General features: G+C 40.0%; 1 protein-coding gene across 2 annotated transcripts in view; it reads left to right on the forward strand.

The window, feature by feature from the left end:
• The window catches only part of Ctnnd2 (catenin delta 2), an 843,638-nt gene that overhangs the window by 149,416 nt on the left and 675,006 nt on the right, over positions 1 to 19,216 (forward strand). For both annotated transcript variants that reach the window (NM_001271502.2, NM_001415019.1), the window contains 1 exon segment: positions 7,997 to 8,133. In NM_001271502.2, coding sequence (NP_001258431.2) covers positions 7,997 to 8,133 — 137 coding nt within the window.

The following is a 19,216-nucleotide window of genomic DNA, read 5'->3' on the forward strand; positions in this document are numbered from 1 at the left end:
GATCTCACAGTGATGAATGCTGTGCTGGAGAAGAGCTCACACACGTCAAGGTAACAGTGAGGAGGAAGTGATTCCTCTTGTCTGGAGTTGTCCAGAAGGGTTGTAGAAAGGAAAAAAAAATATGGATAAAATGAGCAAAAAGTAAGCAATAGTCTCTGTGATGATTAATACATGCTGGGGAAGGCTTTGTAGGGGAAATTAAGTGTGATAAGTGTACTGTGAAGAAGAGCTTGTGGGTGAAAATGTCTGATGACCCGAGTTTCATCCGCAGGATGCCTATGGTGGAAGATGCCCAATGCCTGGAAGGTTTCCTCTGAACACATACTTTCTATGCTATGCATGTGCCTATTATTCATATACATATCACACACACACACACACACACACACACACACACACACACACACACCACTAAAGTAAAATAAAATAAATAATAAAAAGGATGTGCATAGAAATATGAAAATCTTGTATCTATGCCAAGAAGAGAGGTGTGTGTGTGTGTGTGTGTGTGTGTTGGGGAGGGCTGTTGTTGCTAGTCTGAATAATCATAGTTCAGGCCAGGACCACTGCCTGCCATAGCCACAATTTAAACGTTATACCAGTGTTTTCCTGACTAGGTTACTTCCATCAATTTAGAAGGGACAGTGTTTTAAATGCCATTTATTTATTTAGGGCGGGTAGAGGAGAGGCGTGGGCATCACTGTGCTCACGTAGATGTCAGAGGCAGTCTGCAAGAGTTTTCTCCCTCCCACTATGTGGGTCTCAGGTTTGGGTAGGCTCTGGGGCTTAGCATCAGACATACTTACCTGAGCTAACTTATTGGTATCACTCTTAGCATTTTCAGTGAAGTTGAAGGAAACTGAATAGAGAAAGTAACCAATCACATTACATTCTTATTTATGTTTGATGGGATTTTTTTTTTAAAAGTTGAAACAGTGTTATGTGTTATTGGGTGACCATTTAAAACATACCATCTGTATCAAATAAATGGAAGGCTCCATTTCATTCGTGGAGTTCAAGGAATCAAAGACATCAGCCTATATTGACCAGATGTTTGGCAGAGGCAGTTGACTCTCTTGATAAAGATTGTGACTAGAGGAGGCAGTGCTGCAGGCAGACGGATGTCTCAAGGTGCTTTTCATTACTCTTCTGCTAAGAGATAAGAAAATGTGCTGAGCTTGGTGTCTGTGGGTTTTCAGGGAACGAGGGATGACAGAAAATGACCTGCATGGATGTTGGGGTTCTGCTCACCATTAACTTCCAGGCCATCATTTGCAGATCCAGCCTCAGATGAGTTTGGCTTTGCCAAAGTCTAGTGTAGACAAAGTTGGGGTGACACAAAGCAGAAGGTTGTACTGCTCACGAGGGGCTGTGTGAAGGTTCTAGGTTTCAGTCTCCGTGGGCTGCGCACTGGAACCCTACATTGTATACAGCGCCTTCTGCCTCTTGGCAGTGACATTTCCCCGGATGTGACAAATGGAGAGTTGTCTAACATTACAAGTTCACAACCATTATCAAATTCAAGGTTGTCACTATATTTTCTTTTTTTTAGAAAAGGGTCCCTTAAGCCTGACTCCTGCTTCTGATTTCCCTCCCTCTTAGTGTACTGAGAGTCGTCTTGATACCCCCCAAGTCAGAGCCATTGGGCTCCTTTTGCCTGAGCCTCTCGTCTTACCTCATGGATCTATTCTGGTCCTTCTGTGTCATACTCCACCTTCTGCTCCAAGTCATTCAACCTTCTGCCTCCTTTTGACTTTTCCCTGAGCATCACGATTGCGTGCCAGAAGACGCTGTCAGCTCTTACTGTGAACTTTCCCTCTTGTTGACTTTGCTCTAACTCCAGTGTTAGACTTGCCATCTCTGGATGTAGGCTCAGCCCACACAGATTTGGGATATACAGCTGCTCACTGGTTTCCTCCAAGAATCACCCTTTGAAAAATATTTTTGGATACACTGTTGAGAGATTCCTTTGGGCAATGTGGAAGTAAATGACCCCATTCTTAGAAAGAAAAGCGTGGGAAGAGAGGGACTCTTTCTTTCTTACAGTCCTTGCTGTAAGATTGTGGCTGGGCAGCTGCCATTTGCTGTAGCCTCCTCAGGCACTGCCCTTTGACCTGCAGATGGAGTGCATCTCCCTAAGAATAATAACACCACAGATCTTAAGCCTATGGGGATGCTCAGTTTAGCTCCTATTCCACAGTTCTAATGTCCCTGAGCACATAGGACAATATCTTCTTTGTTTATCAGATGGCGGGACTCAGTGCTCAACCCAACAGGTCCCCATGCTGCTGTCACATGCCCCATTGCAGCTGTGCTTCTGACCTCCTGGTGAGTCTCACTTCAAGTTCTTAAGTGGAAGTGCCCATTTCTCCACCTCCTGGCTTTGCCTTCTGTGGCTCTTGCTGCTCTGTGTTCTGAACATAGTCCAATGCCGATGCTTGCCATCCCTGAATAGTATGCTGTGGGGAATTTTTTTCAGATTCTGTTTTCCTGTATCAGGTCCCAGGCCTGCTTGATTGACAGTTGTACCTCGGTAGTCAAACACCCAGGATTCCCAACTGTAGGGAGTCAACCGAGGCAAAAGCCTTCAACTAGTCTGAGGATTTCTGAAAATCTTTCCTAAGTCAAAATAAATCACTCAAGTGCTGAACAGAGAAGTGCTCCCAATGAAAAGCCCATTTCGCTTATGTTACATGCTCTGGTAAGCAGCCGTTATTGATTTTACTCTAATAGTTAATACATTAACTCAACAGATATTAACTGGCTGTTATAGATCAACTACTGAGCTAGGTGTGGTAAATTGAATATAGCTCAGGACAGATCACACTCCCATCCTAATTACTCTGCTTTGACAGTGATTAACTATGATCTCGTTTGTATTATAACAAGCAGGTATCTTAAACTTCTCTTTTAAAAGACAGAAGGAAGGATAGATTTGTTTTATGGGTTCAGAGCACATCTGACAGAGGACAGGGCTTTGGTAATGACATGCTATTTACACATTTAGTATTCAACTTTAGTGTCCATAGTGATTACACAAATGAGTCCAACATTGGTGTCCTGGTGCTAGTCTGTACTGGCTGTGGACTTCGAAGCTTACTTTGCAGAGAAATAGCACTGCTCATCTTTCAAGTCTTTGAAGTATGGCAAGCGGGTAAAAAGTATAAAATCAAATGCTGAAACATATTGGATTTTGAAACGTTAAGCCGCTCGTTTTCATACATATTTAAATGGCAATACTTGAAGTACTTCATTATTTAGTATTAATTCCGTATGAATGATGGTATACTGTGAAAGTGCTGAGTGGCGAAAGTTAAGCAAACACTGTGCTATGACAGTTTGTTTGTGTCTTGGAGCCTACTGGTGGGACCAGACGGCATGGTCGGGAGGGGGATGATCTACAAATGGCAACACAGGATATTCTGGCATTGAGTAAGGAAGAGTCCAGGGGAGTAATACAGCTTTTATAGAGTTGAAGTCACGTGTCGAAGGTAGAGCAAAGAGTGTCAGAAGACATACGGACATCCTTACCAATTCTGAAGTAGAAGGTAAATTATACTTAGGTGGATCACAGTAGAATATGGCAAACATGCAGACATGATACACAGTGGTCAGAAACTGCCTCTTCTTCATCTCATGACTCAAAAGAAAATCGTATTTCTGGCTGAGCATTCAGTTGCCCAGGTCATGACAGCAAACAAACACCATGGAAAGTGGATGTGTGTTTGAAGGTTTCATGCAAGGTCAACTTACATTATATGTTGTATCCTGGGTGTTTCCCAAAGGTTCAAGTGTGAACAGTTTGCTCTCCATGGTGACACATTGGGAAGGGGTGGGACTTTTAGGAAGTGGTGCCTCATGGATATCAGTGGGTTGTCGATGGAAACTGTAGAACATGGTCTCTTCTTCTACTTCTTGCTCCCTACCTCCTGAGCTAAGAGCTTAGCTCTGCCTTGCTTTGACAGTGACCTGAGGTCTAAAGGCAGCAGTCCACTTAGTCTTTTAGTCAAAGTTCCAGAATTGTGGTCTAAATAATATTTTTGTATAAGTTACATATCTCAGGTGTTTTGCTGTGCATCTGGAGGCCTTTGTAACATTAAAATGGGCAGAAGGGTCTTCAGTTGAAGATTTGTAGGCAGGGTCCTCCCTTCCAAAGTCTGTCGTGCCCACAATCCATACATCTTGGCAGAGCCATTGCTAAGAATAAACCTCTAAGCTCACCTAGACTTGTCTCCCTCACTTCCTGCAAACCTTTCCTTCAGGTTATACCCAAAATATGACAACTCCACCCAAATTCTCTTGTTCAGGGTCTTAGCTGAATATTGGATGATGGAATGTTTATCAGAGCCATTTATACAACCCTATGTGTGACATTAACAATATCTTTTGTTCTCCAATATAATAGTTTCAGGGCAAAGTGGCTATTGAACACTTGAAATACAAATAATATGACATTCATTCCCATACTTTTTACCTCTAGGAATTTTTGTATTAAAAATGCCATTAGTTTCCAATGAGACAAATATTACACATAAGCATTAGATAAGTCATTTCTGAAGTATATGTTTACCAGACAGGAAGTACTCATTGTACAATTAAACTATACAATACTTTTTATGGCTTCAAGAAACTATTTAGAAGATGTTGCTGAATAACAAAACCTCTACCTTAGTTCTCTACTTAAATATACAATGTATTGTATGAAAATGAGGTTGTCATGTCCTCATTCAAGTAAATATATTTCTGTCTTTGGGACGGTACTGAAGGTTAATTTCCTTCCTTCATTTCTCTCTGTGTCTCTGTGTCTCTGTGTCTGTGTCTGTGTCTCTCTCTCTCTCTCCTTTCTTTTAAGATTTTGTTTCTCTATGTTCTTCAGGTTTCTTGGGATTAGCCCATTTTGAATGTGTACTGTTAGCAGATTAATTCCAATTAAGACTACAGTGCTTGGCCATATTACTGAAGGAGAAATGGAGCCTTTATACTCAGGCTGAGGCAGTTGTGGGCTTGTTATGCTGGTCTTTTCCACAGTTTCCTTTGTTTCTTCACTGTACATCACAAGCTAAGATGTTTAGGAGCATGTGAATAGTCTTTCCTTCTCGGACATAGTAGTGACCAATGTTAAGTTAAAACTGGTTGCAAACATTACACTGCAGAAGTTACTGTGCATCCCTTGCATTCAGGCATGGAACTTGCCTATGGTTATAGCTGAGACTTTCTACATGGTAGAGTAAACCCTGAATACTTCACTTTGCTTCTTGCTCATGTGCCAGTAGAATGAGAGGAAAGGGGACTGGATAAACAGCACTAAGTATCTCTTATGCTATTTGAATCAAATGTGGAAGGATAAACCGTAACTCTTATGATCGGTCACTGTCATACTTTTAAGAAATACACAATAAAACTTAATAACAGACTGGCATTTCTGAGGCATTACAGGTCATGGGAAAAAGACTTATCTCAAAAGGCTCAAAAGTGGGAAAGGCAAGACAGGAGGCTTGAGTTCTGGACTCATTGACACTGCTTACTAACTTGGAGAACTTAGAGAAATGTTTCTCAGCCTGTGAATTCTTCCCTTTGTGGTCTAATTACTGTTACACAGGGGTTGCATATAAGAAACCCTGCATATCAGATATCTACATTATGGTTCACAGCAGTAGTAAAATAGCAGTTGTGAAGTAGCAAAAAATAATAATAATAATTTCATGGTTGGGGTCACCATAACACAGGGAACTATATTAAAGGATCATAGCATTAGGATGATTGGGAACCCCTGTCTTCGACAATTTTTGTTGTCAGAAAAGCCACTGATGATAATACTAGCCTGTTCACTTTAATTAACATGGGTCAGATGAAAGTTTAGAGAAGATAAAATTTATATTTATGATTTAAAGTATGCAAGGGTCCTTCTTTCTCATAGTTGGGTGCTTCTGTATAACCCTGTGCATGGGCACTGGTAGTCAAGTGTCAAGATCAGAGATGGGCCTCCCAGAGCCCCGATGTGACTTCAACTCAGACGTGACACTTTCTTTCTTATTCCTCTGTGACCCTCCCTTCTTCCTGTCTGAAATACCTCAGTTCAAGGCCATAGGTCTACTTTATTTGGGTGCATTTGTTGACCTAAATTTCTACATCCTGCATAATCATGGGACTTGATCACAAAAGAGACCACATAGGGAAATTATGTAAATCCATAGATATGTTTCAAGTGATCTCCTCAACACCCTACCACATTCATTTAGGGATCACCTACCCTGTTGGTTTCTGGCCTTCCCAGTAGATGTCTTGAATATGTCAGCGATGGCTACATAGCCCCTAGTCAAGATTTGTGCTGACCGTTATTGGGTATTTAAGTTGTCTTACTCACGTTTCCCTAAATGCTCTCATATCTTCTGTTAATAACAGAGTTATTTTCTAATGCTAACCTGATCTCCTAGGTGATATTAGACATAACTTACTTTAACAAATAAAAATCTCCAGTAGTTGGTTGGTTGAAAAGTGCAGTGAGGAGTTTGAATGACACATTTCTAGTATATATTTTGGGTAAAATAGTGCATTAGTGGACTTTCTTGGGTTTTCATATCCCAGTATTATTAAACAAGTGTAACTCATCACATAGAATAAGAACATCTATGGAAATTCTATTTCAGTAACAAAGCTAGGGTGCTAGGAATGGGATAATGGAAAGTACTTGTGAATACATGAACTATATTAGTTCCAGAGGTACATGTTAGTACAGTTGTGTGGTTATGGTAATAACTTTTAATCACCCTATTATTAGAATGTTATGAACAAACATTGTCTTAGTTTTCCAGTGGTTTCTGTGTTGTCGATGATTGCTTGAAGAGAAATGTACCTGACAGAGCAGTCTTTTTCTTAATCCATTCAGGCTGCCAGTGATGGTGTGCTGTCCTACTGTGTCAAAGACCCTAGGTTCAATCCTTAGTACTACTAAAATACATATGTGCATACATTCATACATAAATTCATCACCACTGCCACCACCACCATTGCTACCATCATCAGCATCATCATTATCATCATCATTAGTTCTCATAGTTACAGAGAGTCAAGCAGTTCAAGGTAAAGGCATGACAAGCGTAGTGTCTGGTAAGGACCTGTATCCTGGTTCATAGATGATTCTTTTTACTATGTTTTTATTTGGTGGGAGGAGGAGAGGTCCCATCTGATCTTCCTTATCATGACAGCAACAGGCTCATGAATATTTTCACCCAATAGCTTAATCATTTGCCAAAGGCCTCCCCATCTAATGCCACTGCCTACAGGGCTAACATCTGAACTTGTCTGAGTTTCATAATGGAATGAAAATAACTTTGGGTAGTCTTTTATTTTAAGCCTGAATCTGTGCGTCCATTTTGCATTGGTGCTAATGTGAGATGAGTTTCTGTTTTCTTTCATAAAGCTGGACAAAATCCTAGCTTTAAAGAGTTTTTTTTTGTTGCTGTTGTTGTTGTTGTTCTGTTCTCTGCCAAGGTCTAAACTTCATAACTATTGGTCAGATGGACCAGCTCTTCTCTGTATTTCACAGTACCAGCCAAGCATCTTTGGGGTATCATTTTAGTTACTGGTAATAATTGGTCATTCACAGTGTGATGTTTTTCCCTTACAGGGGTGTGTGTAATAGATTTTTCTTCTGAATTGAAAATATACCAATAGAAAACAGTAATGCATTTGTGTAAGAAAGATGTCAACTGAAGTTATACAGATTCTTGGACTCAGCGTTTTTTATCCCTCTTTTCGTCCTTCTAATCTTGCTCCTACCTCATCATGATTTATTGTCCGATAGAGATGCGCCTGTGCTAGCTCAGAGTTGTCTGGGGGTGATACAGAGTGACATGTTGTTTTACTTCATTGTTACAGAATTCTATCACACTTGTCTAGACAGCTCCTAACTGCCATTCTTTCAACTGTACCCCTCATTGCTATGTCTGTTTACAGTCATGTCTGGCTGGTCTGAGCTTGCCTTTTTGTGTTACAGGAGCTATGCCTGTCCCAGACCAGCCTCCGTCAGCCTCTGAGAAGAACAGCTCCTTGAGCCCAGGCTTAAACACCTCCAATGGGGATGGCTCTGAGACAGAAACAACCTCTGCTATCCTTGCCTCCGTCAAAGAACAGGTAGAAGCATTCCATTTATGTGGCATTCATGGGGTCACATGAAAATGGCTTCTTTAGGTGACCATTGCTGGTTACTTTGTTTGAGAATGATGCTGTTAGTGTTTATTACATAAGTAACACTAAAGTAGGGTCACAATTCTTCTTGATTTCATGGTGTTCCTCAGGATTTAGGCAGCTTTGTAACATAATCCAACATAAGAACACTTTCGCGTAGATGAAATTTTGGAAGTTATGTTGATCAACTTGACATACGTAAACCTTCGGTAAAGGTTTCAGGCCAAATAGTTGATGTGCAGAAAATATCGTCTAATAAACTATCACCATTTATCTAGAAAGGTGAAAGTTGAGAATATGTTGAGAATATCTTAGTAGGTTAAACAAAATTGCCTTTCCCGGTGTTTCTTATGACTAGTCATTTTAGGGGGTAAACTGGTTCACACCTGGTATATTAGAGACTGTGGAGGCCTAAAATTTAAGAGTGCAAGGGAAATGTATATATAGAATTCACCATATAAAACATGTTAATTGCAGCTCATGAAAAATTCTACAACCTTCCCTGTCAAAGTCATCAAAATCTAATTAATTCACGTCTGAGATTTAAAAGAACTGCTCCCAGGAGGTCATGTTTCTTATAAATCAGGGATGGTAAGCAATTGTAGAAATCTGGATCAGGACTCCTATTGTCTTCTGATCTATGCCAGGGAGTAAAGCGTGATTTTCAACTTTAAAGAAAATGTCGTTGGCATGTAAGTTTTGTACTTTAGAAGACACAGTGTTATAACTTGAAACAGGTCCTGTATACTCTAGAGACGTTCTACCTTAAATGAGTTATTTAGCAGTTAAAACTGTGATGTGAATTCAGGCTATTATCCTCCAGTTACTTTGAAATTAATGATGAATTCTTGCAGACTTTACTTACACTGTGGTGCTGTGGAGTATTACAACAGTCTGTTTCATTATGTTTTGTCCAGTGTTCTACCTCAGCCCCTGACACACCCTCCTCCTTATTCTGCGGCACTGTCCCTGACATACCTTCCTCTCTATCTGGCCTCACTGCCCCTACACACCTCTGTCTCTCTGGACCTCTTTCTGCTTGCTGTTGGGTTTGAGGTGTTTTGTTCTATGATGCTGTCTTAGCAAAAACACTGTGGAAATTGACACGGTTACCAGCATGAATTCTGTGGCAGAGCACAGCGCCAAGGTGGGACTATTAAGAGCAATCACTGTTCTGTATGCAGGATGAAAGGCTGCAGAGGAAGCAGATAATGTTTAATAAGAGGGGCTGATTAGATAAGTGTAGGAAGCCACCTGTGTGTCAATCTATCAGAAAAGCTAAAGGAGGTGCCATTGACAGGAAAGATCAATGGTCCTCTCAGAAGTGTCCCCCACCCTACCACTCAGGAAGTTTGCTAAATAGGCCTGCAGGGGTGGGCTGAATAGATCGATCTGATAGTCTAGAGTGAGAGAGTATTAAGTGGGGGGTTGTTCTGCTCTGTGACTCTTCTAGTGAAAATCCCACTCATAAGTCTGATCTTTGTAAGGAAGAGTGGAGATGGGAGCCCAGCAGAGCTTCCTGCCAGTCCTGGAACTCAAGGTACTTCCTCAACACAGTTGAGCTAGCCTGGTGTCTTATTTGACCTTGAACTGGAAGTCTTCCTGATTTTAGTTTAATGATAGAATATAATGGAGGGCAGTGACAATTTAACAAGAATAGGGCAGGACAGATGTGTCTATAGACAAGCACAGTGTTGTATCATGTGACTCATTGCTAGCATTGCTTAGAATGAGTAAAAAAAAATGTCATGATGCTGTATAGCAAAACTTCAGCTAGTCACAGTATTACTATCCCCCAAAGTCACGCATACAGTTAGACAGTGCTTCCTAGTTTTGACATAGCCTCATGTAACCTACTCTGGGCCTAAACTATGAATCTAAAGGATCCAACTGTGTATTTCTTTTTTTTTTTCCGGAGCTGGGGACCGAACCCAGGGCCTTGCGCTTCCTAGGCAAGCGCTCTACCACTGAGCTAAATCCCCAACCCCCCAACTGTGTATTTCTGATTCTCTTGCCTCTGCTTTACAAGGACTAGAACTACTAGCATGTACCAACATGCTTGGCTTATCAGACTCTGGGGATCAGGTCTAGTGTTTCTTGCATGCTAGGAATGCACTTTACCGACTTACATGCCTTGCCCAAGTTGAGGCCATTGTAGCCAGTGTCATCTCTCTGGTTATTTTGTTAACAAATGATACTTTCATGATTTTATGGATATATCAATGTTTGAAGGTTCAAAGAAGGATAGAATCTACTTTACCAGACATACTAATCATAGCAGTGCCCAATTGGATGGGACTTGAAGGACTCATGTCTGGATAGGACATAATGAAATTCTTATAGCAGATTCAGATGGGGTCAGGCACCCACTTCCTCTCCAGTTAATAGTTCAATTTAGTACAGAAGGCGACTTAACTGATGCCAGCATGGATCAACATCTCAAAATTAAAGTTATTGACTTACAACATGTAGAAAAAATGTCCAAGGGAAATAGTGAAGAAGGTTTGTAGGCAGAAAATGCTTGTCAGGGAACATGTCATGTGTGAGGCAGCAGAATATTAACAATAGTAAGGTAAATTAAACATTAACAAGTAGAAAAGTGTGCTGAGTGGGGGCTCAGTGGATAAGAACACTGGCTGTTCTTGCAGACGACCTGGGTTCCATTCACAGCACTCACATGGCAGCTCAGAGTGGTCTGTGCAGTTCTACGGAGTCCTCCAGTGCCCTCTTCTGACCTCTGCAGGAAACACACTCATGAAGCACATACATGTAGGCAGGCAAATCATTTATACACATAAACTAAAAACAGAAATTATTTAGTTAAAAGTAGAAACATATCCAAGAGGAAATATAGGCCACAGTGTAACAAATTGTTGATAAAGCTAATATAACCCATTTTAATGTTGATGAGAAAAAGAATGGACAGGACTAGAGAACTAAGAACATAACCGTAAAATTCACAGGAGAAAATAGACGTGAGCCATGGTTTGTACTCAGTGGATGTTCTCACCGTCAATGCTGAATTTAAATACAAACAAAACCTTGTTTGAGTCTTCCACGTGTACCAGTGTTAAACAAATAAATAGTTTTAGGGAAAGTAGGTTTAGGGATGTCCTCATTATTTTTAAAAAAGTGAATTGGTGTGTGGTTTCTTTAGTCAAATGATCTGTTTGTAGGAACTGTCATAGGAAGTGACATTTTTAAATACACAGTAAGAGTACTAAATCCTGTCAAGTTTGGACATATGCCCTATAACTTTGGATTTTATCTGTCTGTCTGCCTGTCCATCAGCTACCTATCCATCACCTATTTATTTATCATCTATCTAATATGTTGGTATTTAGTATAATTCTTATTTGGGGTGGTCTCGAAAAACCTAGAATATTGGTTATCAAAGAGTTGAAACAGTGACAAATTATTTCTGTAAATAATGTAATTATTAGAAAATATGAGTTGAAGCCATATTTGTAGCATTTAAAGCCAAAATTATGAGACAGTGTATAAATAAATGGTATTGATGGCGTTACCTTGTCTTTAAAACAAGAGAGTAAAGTTGGATTTAAAAAGAAATAGTTGAAGTTGGGTGAATAGTAAGGTGGTAAGGATCTGAGAAGGATTTGAGAAGCGTTGAGAGAGGGGGAAGTATATGATAAAAACATTGGATGAAAAAATAAACTAAAATGTTAGGTCAAATATCTGTGATATTCTAGAGAAGACAGAAGGAAAAGAGGTAAGTATTAACTGTGATTACAGTATGTGATTATTTAGGAAGAGACATGGACATGCTGTGTTCATCGAGAGTGTAGAAGTCAGTAGTTAGTAGAAACTTTGAGTGTGAAATAAATATTTGTAGGATTTCATTTTTGATGATATGCTCAGAGCCAAACTTCATTGCTGTAAATAAAATAGCTATAACACACCCACCTTTTTTGAGCTATTAAGGATTTCCTGAGGCCCACTCATACTATGCTGGACAGTGAGCTATACTCTACTCACAAAATTCTTGAGGAAAAAATATAATAAAATCTAAGGACTGATATTTTTAAAGCAATTAATGAATTTAGTTTTTGGCTTGGGGAAAAAAGTGAGAATTTTTTGTGTTGGATGATTAAGAAGAGATAGAGTCAAACTCCTTCCTGGGAATTTAACTCAGAGCAAGGGCCCAAAGGAGATGTGTGGTCTGACGTGCACTGCCTGCTTAGATGGAATTAGACCAACATGGAGAATATAGGAATATTTTAGGGGTGGAATGGTACAGACAGCCTATCGATTATGCATTGGGAGATTTTAGTACTTCATCGTTTTTAAGGGTTGTGTCCTGTCTTTCTCATGTTTAACTTTTATCCATACAGTTTAGACAAATTAATATTTCTACCAAACATTTTGTCTTAAAAAAAAAACCCCTGACTTTCATGTGTATGTATAGCTGTCCATGTAAGTATATGTATTTTTGCAAGTGCCTTTGGAGATCAAACGAGGGTATAGGATCTGGAGCTGGAGGAACCGGTAGTTGTGAGACACCACCATGGATGCTGGGAACGCATCAGACCTTCTAAAGGAGAAGTGCATGCTCTTAACTGCTTAGCCGTCCTTACAGACCAAGTTATACATTCTTATCATTGACTGTAACATATATGATATATCTTTGTATTTTTTCATTTAAAGAATATAATTTTACCTGCTTTCTATAGGTAATTGTGAATATTGGCTTTGTCAGTAGAGATCCCATTTATTAACAGAAAAATTCAAATAGAATATTTTATATCAGATTGTGTTCCCATCCCAAATATTTGCATGTCAGTAATTCCTGTGGCAAGGAAATCATATATATATATATATATATATATATATATATATATATATATATATTGATATATATTGTAGTTTGTAAACCGTAGATTGAAGTGTATGTCATGTACCATGATTTATGAAGTGCTCACTATCTCAAGAAAGGTGTAAATAAAATGTCTACCGTAAGTCCTCGAACACAGCAATCATGCGTGGTTCAACAGAAATGTGTTCATTGATTTTTCCCTTTGTTGCAATTTCCTGTCTTGATTGCCATTTAACTGGTAGATTTTTCCTCTTTTGTTTTAGCATAAATATGCTATGCTATGATATTTGATTATATATCATGATAGATGATTAGTTAAATCCCATAGGTAAGTTTCTTTCTCTCAGAATGCCTACCTCATTTCCAAAAGTTACCCAGTTTTTCCTGTGAGATTTTTGAGACACTGAATCTTTATTTACTGCCCTGTAATTGAGTGTGTCTCACTGAGGAAGTAGGGAAGTATGAGGTGTTTCGTGTGATGCCAACTATTTGGAAAAACAATAGAGTAGGCTTGGGTACCTTCATTGCAGTCAAAATGCATTCTTTATTCAGTAGTATTTGCTAGGCTCCTACTGTGTGCTCAGAACTGTGGGCACCTTCATTGAAGTCAAAGACATTATTCAGTAATGTTTAACAAACTCCTACTGTGTGTTGGGGACTATGATGACACAGGTGATAATGACAGATAAGCGATTAGTCTGAGAAAGCAGTGATGGCTGAATTCATGGGGATGAGAAGACTCAAGGGAGCTGGTCCTATGACTGATGATGGAAATGACCCATGCCATGAGTAACTGATGATACCTGAGAGAAAGTCACTGACTGGACAAGAGTAGCTTGGATCCAGTGTACAAGTGCAGTGCAGACTATTTAGCCTTTTCATTAGGACCGAGACAAAGAAAATGGATGTAGAGGCAGTCTGGCTGGGGCTTGTTCAGGAAATTTGGGTTGTTGCTCTTGCAGTCTTCACAGTGGTCCTGTCTAAGTTCATGACGTCAGAATCTGTAAGGAGTTGAGCTGAACCAAGTTAGAGAAGGGAGAGACATGGAAATGAGGGATGAAAGGTTTTATTTCTAAGTCTTAGACCCCTTGAGTGAAAAAGGCCACTGACTACAATGCCGGCAGAGACAATGGATTCGGAGTCACACTATACTATAGATGGATGGTTTGAGCCTCAGAATGGGAGTTTTAAAATCAGGAAATGGCAAGCAACCATGGCAAATGCCAAGACTCATGCCAAAACCATGAAAATGAAGAAACTCAGTGGGGGAGGGCACATTTGGCATGTGTGTCCCTTCTGACAGCTGCTGTGAAGTGGAGCAGACTCTGTGAGGAAGGCCTGGCACTCTCTCCAGTGGGAAAGACAGCGCGCTGGAGTTCATTCCTCGCGACCAGAGTGCAAGCTTCTCTGCCTGCAACCTGGAGGAAAATCACTCTGGTCTTCCTTTACGCAGCTTCACTAAAAATACGCCACAATACTGGTGTGATCTCTTAAGCAAGAATTTATATTTAACCTTGTTTTTTTTTGGGGGGGTGTGTGTGCAATTTTTTTAAATTTTATTTTTCTTGGATATTTTATGTATTTACATTTCAAATGTTATCCCCTTTCCCCCCTCCCATACCCGGTCCCTTTCCCTCTGCTTCTAGGAGGGTGCTCCCATGTATTGCTCCAATATCACTTGCATTATAAATCATATTCTTGATTTTAAAGGCATTTCAGGCGCCTCTGTTTAGTATGCTGATAACTTCTTGGTAGCAAGAGCAGTCTGTGTGTTTATAGTCACACTATTCAACTCAGCAAAGGAAAAGACAGGGTCTAAGGCACTTCCAATTTTCCACTCTAGCCAGACCACTCCACTGTGTACTTGTGTACTTTAAATTACCAAAAAATGTTGTATTTTATGGTGACTCACCCTTGAGAAACCCATGTCCATACTTGGGTCAGCCCGACTCTTTCCCTGAATCGTTGTCTCCTTGTTAAACCCCGTGGCTCATGTACACATAAAACGTTTCCCAATAACCCCAACTCAGATTCAAAGCCTTTCTAGTTATACGTAAATTTGAAAGAAATTTTTGCCTTCTGTGTTGCTCCATCAGAAGTTTGTCATACTTCTCCTTTTTTCATAGCTCCTACATTTATAATTTAAAAGAATCTTAACGCTATAAAGAAGAGTACATTTTTAAAGATAAGATTATCTCTTATCTTCATGAGGTATTTTCTTAATTACTGTTCTCCAGTTCTGCATATTATTACATGATCTTTAATATGATTAGTGTTGCTGCTAAGACAGCTGTTGCTCTCCTAACACGGTATGGAGCATGACATAGCATCTTCCAAACTGTGTTTTGGAAAAGTGTTTGCGAAAGTTATGACAGAATTATTATCCATGGAGAAAAGGAAATTAAAACACCTTTGGGAAAGGTCAAGAACAGGGAGGATTATCTGCAAAGACCAGTGAACTTTAGATTCATTTAGTCAGAATGCCAAGGATTAGACATACCATAACACTAGCAGAGAAATTTTTCCACATGTCAAAATTAAAGAGAAACTTACTTTATTCTTGACTTTTAAACTTTATATCTTGTCTCAAGCTTTGCATGGATCAAGGAAGGAATAACGAAAGCACAGTTGCCCATCCATTTTCTTACTAGGTCAGCAGCTGCTTGAGGAGCAGAGTGGTTTTCAAGGTGTGGATTCAGACAGAAGGCATGGATAGGAGCCTACACAGCAGGCTCTCTGTAGTGTGAAATATAATTTATAACAAAGTAGGACAGAACCTCAGAGCAAGAGCAAGTCTCCTGCTTATAGTCACACTATTCAATTCAGTAAAGGAAAAGACAGGGATGAGGTCATTTGCAAACTTCCACTCTGGGACACACTCGGCGGTGTCCCAGACAGGGATGAAGGAGATGTGTGGAGTTCTGTGTGTGGAGGAAAATGATAGTCAGGAAACGTCAGAAGGGTGAGCCTACTGATTTGTGCATCAGACAGGGGATGGATGAACCTAGAAATGAGGGAGAATTAGGGGGAACCAGCTAGTAAGAGCTTGGGAGTTATTGCTAATAGCAACAGGCATGAGACGCTAGCTCTGGAACTATGGACAATCCTTGTCTCCCCAGCACTATGGGTTGCTTATGTGGACTCCATTGCTTCCCCTGAGGTATTTTGTCTTTGCCTCTTAAAACACATGTTCTCCCCCAGTGAACTAGACTGTTGGGGGGAGGGCGGCAATGGGAGGAGGTTTGGGAGGGGAACACCCATAAGGAAGGGGAGGGGGGAGGGGGGATTTTTGCCCGGAAACCGGGAAAGGGAATAACACTGGAAATGTATATAAGAAATACTCAAGTTAATAAAAAAAATAAAAATAAAAATAAATAAAAAAACCAGAAAATATAAAACAAAAAAAAACAAACAAACAAACAAAAAAAACACATGTTCTCTAAAAGTTTCCCAACACATCTCTTCTCAATACATTTCATTGGTTTGAAAACCCCAACTCCACTCCAAGAGTGAACTCATTGGGTTGCCTGTACCCCTTTCTCTGGAACTTCATTGTGGGGTTCCAACAGCACCTAGGCTGTGACAACACAACCTTGCACGCAAGCTGGGAAGGAAGCGTTTAGCATGTAGCATTTTGAAAAATGTTTTAGCACCCTTCATTATTCTTTCATATTTTTCAAAAGAAATCATTGTTAAATATTCATCCCATGAGATCATATTAAATATTTTAAGTTCCATATTTTAGTGTTTTATGGTTCTGTGATGAAGGGTAGCTCTTGCAGATTAAGGGAAGTCTACAAATACCAAGATTCCCTTCTATGAGCTTTAAATTAAAATGAGGTTATGGAGATACAATGCTTACTTCGCTTGATAACTATTTTAAACTATCAGTTCATTTAACCTATTAGTGGTGTTTTTGATATCACTAAATGTTCTTTTTAACTGTTTTCTAACAGATATATGGGATCACTGTGAATCGTATAATAATATTTTATTTGAATTTTATAGCATCGTTGGTCTTCTCAGTTGTTCCTATTTTGTTAGCATGAAAATGACAACAGCATTGTCATCCGTCCTTGTACTTGTACGTAAGTCATTGGGTCTGCTTCGACAGAGACTGCCTGAAGCAAAGTTTTGAAAAAGAGTTTAACGACCCTGACAAACTCACTGGGAAAATATATCATAACTAATTACTGATAAAGGCCTCAAGCAAGAAAACAAAGCAGGAACTCCTGGAGGATAAAAATCAATGCCTGTGAATGGTTTCCTCAGAGTAGGAAGTAAACAAATAGAAGCCCAGAGCGAGAGAGAGAGAGAGAGAGAGAGAGACAGACAGACAGACAGACAGACAGACAAAGACAGAGAGAGAGAGAGAGAAAATGGGAAAGCACCTTTTCCTCAGAACACCAGCACCAAAATTCTGCCAGCTTAAGATGTGTCTGTTCAAAAGTTCAAATATGTAGTAAGAATGATTCCAGTAACACAGTCCTTGTAATAACACAAGGAAGCAATTATAAGCAGTATCTCAAACTAAAATGCTTCTTGAAAAGAGTATATATTATTTTCTTTTAAATTGCATCACTTTATAAAATACATACTTATTTTTTACAAATTCACATACAAACCATTCCTTCAGGCATATAATTAAATAAAAACACTTTTATTTTGATTTTTTTTGCTTAATATATTTATTTAGGGCAAAAGTTCCTAAGACTAAAAATTGCTCATCTTACCTACTAAGAGTTATGCTTGGGGGTTGCTGGGAAACCTAAAGGAGTCAGTTACTGGAGTGTTTGCTGTGAATTAGTGATTGCTTTTGCGACAGGACGCAGTCTCGTTTGTTACCTATAGTAATAGACTTGTGGTATGTCGTCTGATACTCCTAACGCCAAGGTTCTGCTTAAGTTAAATGGTCTGAGTTCCATTGTGCTAGGGAAAGGGAGGGGCCAGCAGTTTTATCAGCAACACCTGAAGGGGCAATTAATGAGGCTCTAATTAGCACCTGGACAGCAATGCTGAGTTAACTATGCGCAGTGTTCGATGCTCGGAGAACCGAGTTAGATGCACTTCTGCCTCGCTGCAGATTTCCGGTTGTTGGGAGTCAGTGTTTGCTCTGGACTTCAGTTATCTGTATCAGCGACATAGGTAAGCACACCTGAGGCAGGCTCTCAATCATGTTCAAGTTGCTGTCACTAGGCGACAGTCATAAAAGGCATGTGCAGGTTCAAGCCTTGGGCTCTAAATGACCTTGCCCCGTGACCTGCTGCCACTGGACTGTGAAGATCAGCGTTTGCCTTTTTTACTAAGGATGGGTTCTGACATCCACACTCTATCCGCGGCCTTAGGAATCAGCCGGACTGCTTTCCTAATTATTCTTTAAAAAAAAGGACAACTCAATACCAACAAGGCAACAAGAGAAAAATTGCTTTTGACATGCGATCCTCCACATTTAGGCAGACAGGGCTAAACAGTGCTTTCTACCCAGTCAATAGATTCAGTCATGTGGGGATGCTTTGGCAACGGGATTTTATGTTCCTGGATGAGGAAGTTACATTCAAATGAAGAATTAACAGTGACTAAGTCAATTTCAGATGACCTCAGCCTTGCTTGAGGCAATCGCACAAACGCTTTCATGTGCAGATTTGACACTCCGTCTCTTCTATTAGAGGTGACACTGTAGACACCATGTGCTGTTCCCTGAAGCTGGCACATCCATGACAGAGAAGAGAAGCCCTCTCCCCAAAGAGGTCAGTTTGATGCTCACATCACATATTTACCAAAGAAAGCACCACTAACAGATAATACTGCCTGCTCTTGGTATTTGTCAGGGACCCTTAATTGCCTGCTATCGACCTGCCATCAAAAGACACGGGCAATTTATTCTTAAAATTAATAATTGAGAGTAAAAATACTCTCTCTCCTGGGAGCTCTGCTCAAAATGGGAGCAGTGCCTCAGTCCTCCAGGGAATGCTGTCCAAGAACTTGGCTTTAATAATTCCAGCAGGGACCTAGGACTGCACATCTACGATGACTCAGGGTGAGAAACAGCTATTTGAGGGGCTTTACTGGGTTGCACAGAAGGCAGGCACTGGAAACTTCACCAATGCTTTGACTGTTTACTATTTTAAATAAATTAGAAAGGGCAGACAGTGCTCCTGAACTTGTAAAGTGATTGAGTGGTATATATTTCATTAT

This window comes from Rattus norvegicus, chromosome 2, assembly GCF_021556685.1.
Source record: "Rattus norvegicus strain SHRSP/BbbUtx chromosome 2, alternate assembly SHRSP_T2T, whole genome shotgun sequence".
NCBI classification, from domain to species: domain Eukaryota; kingdom Metazoa; phylum Chordata; class Mammalia; order Rodentia; family Muridae; genus Rattus; species Rattus norvegicus.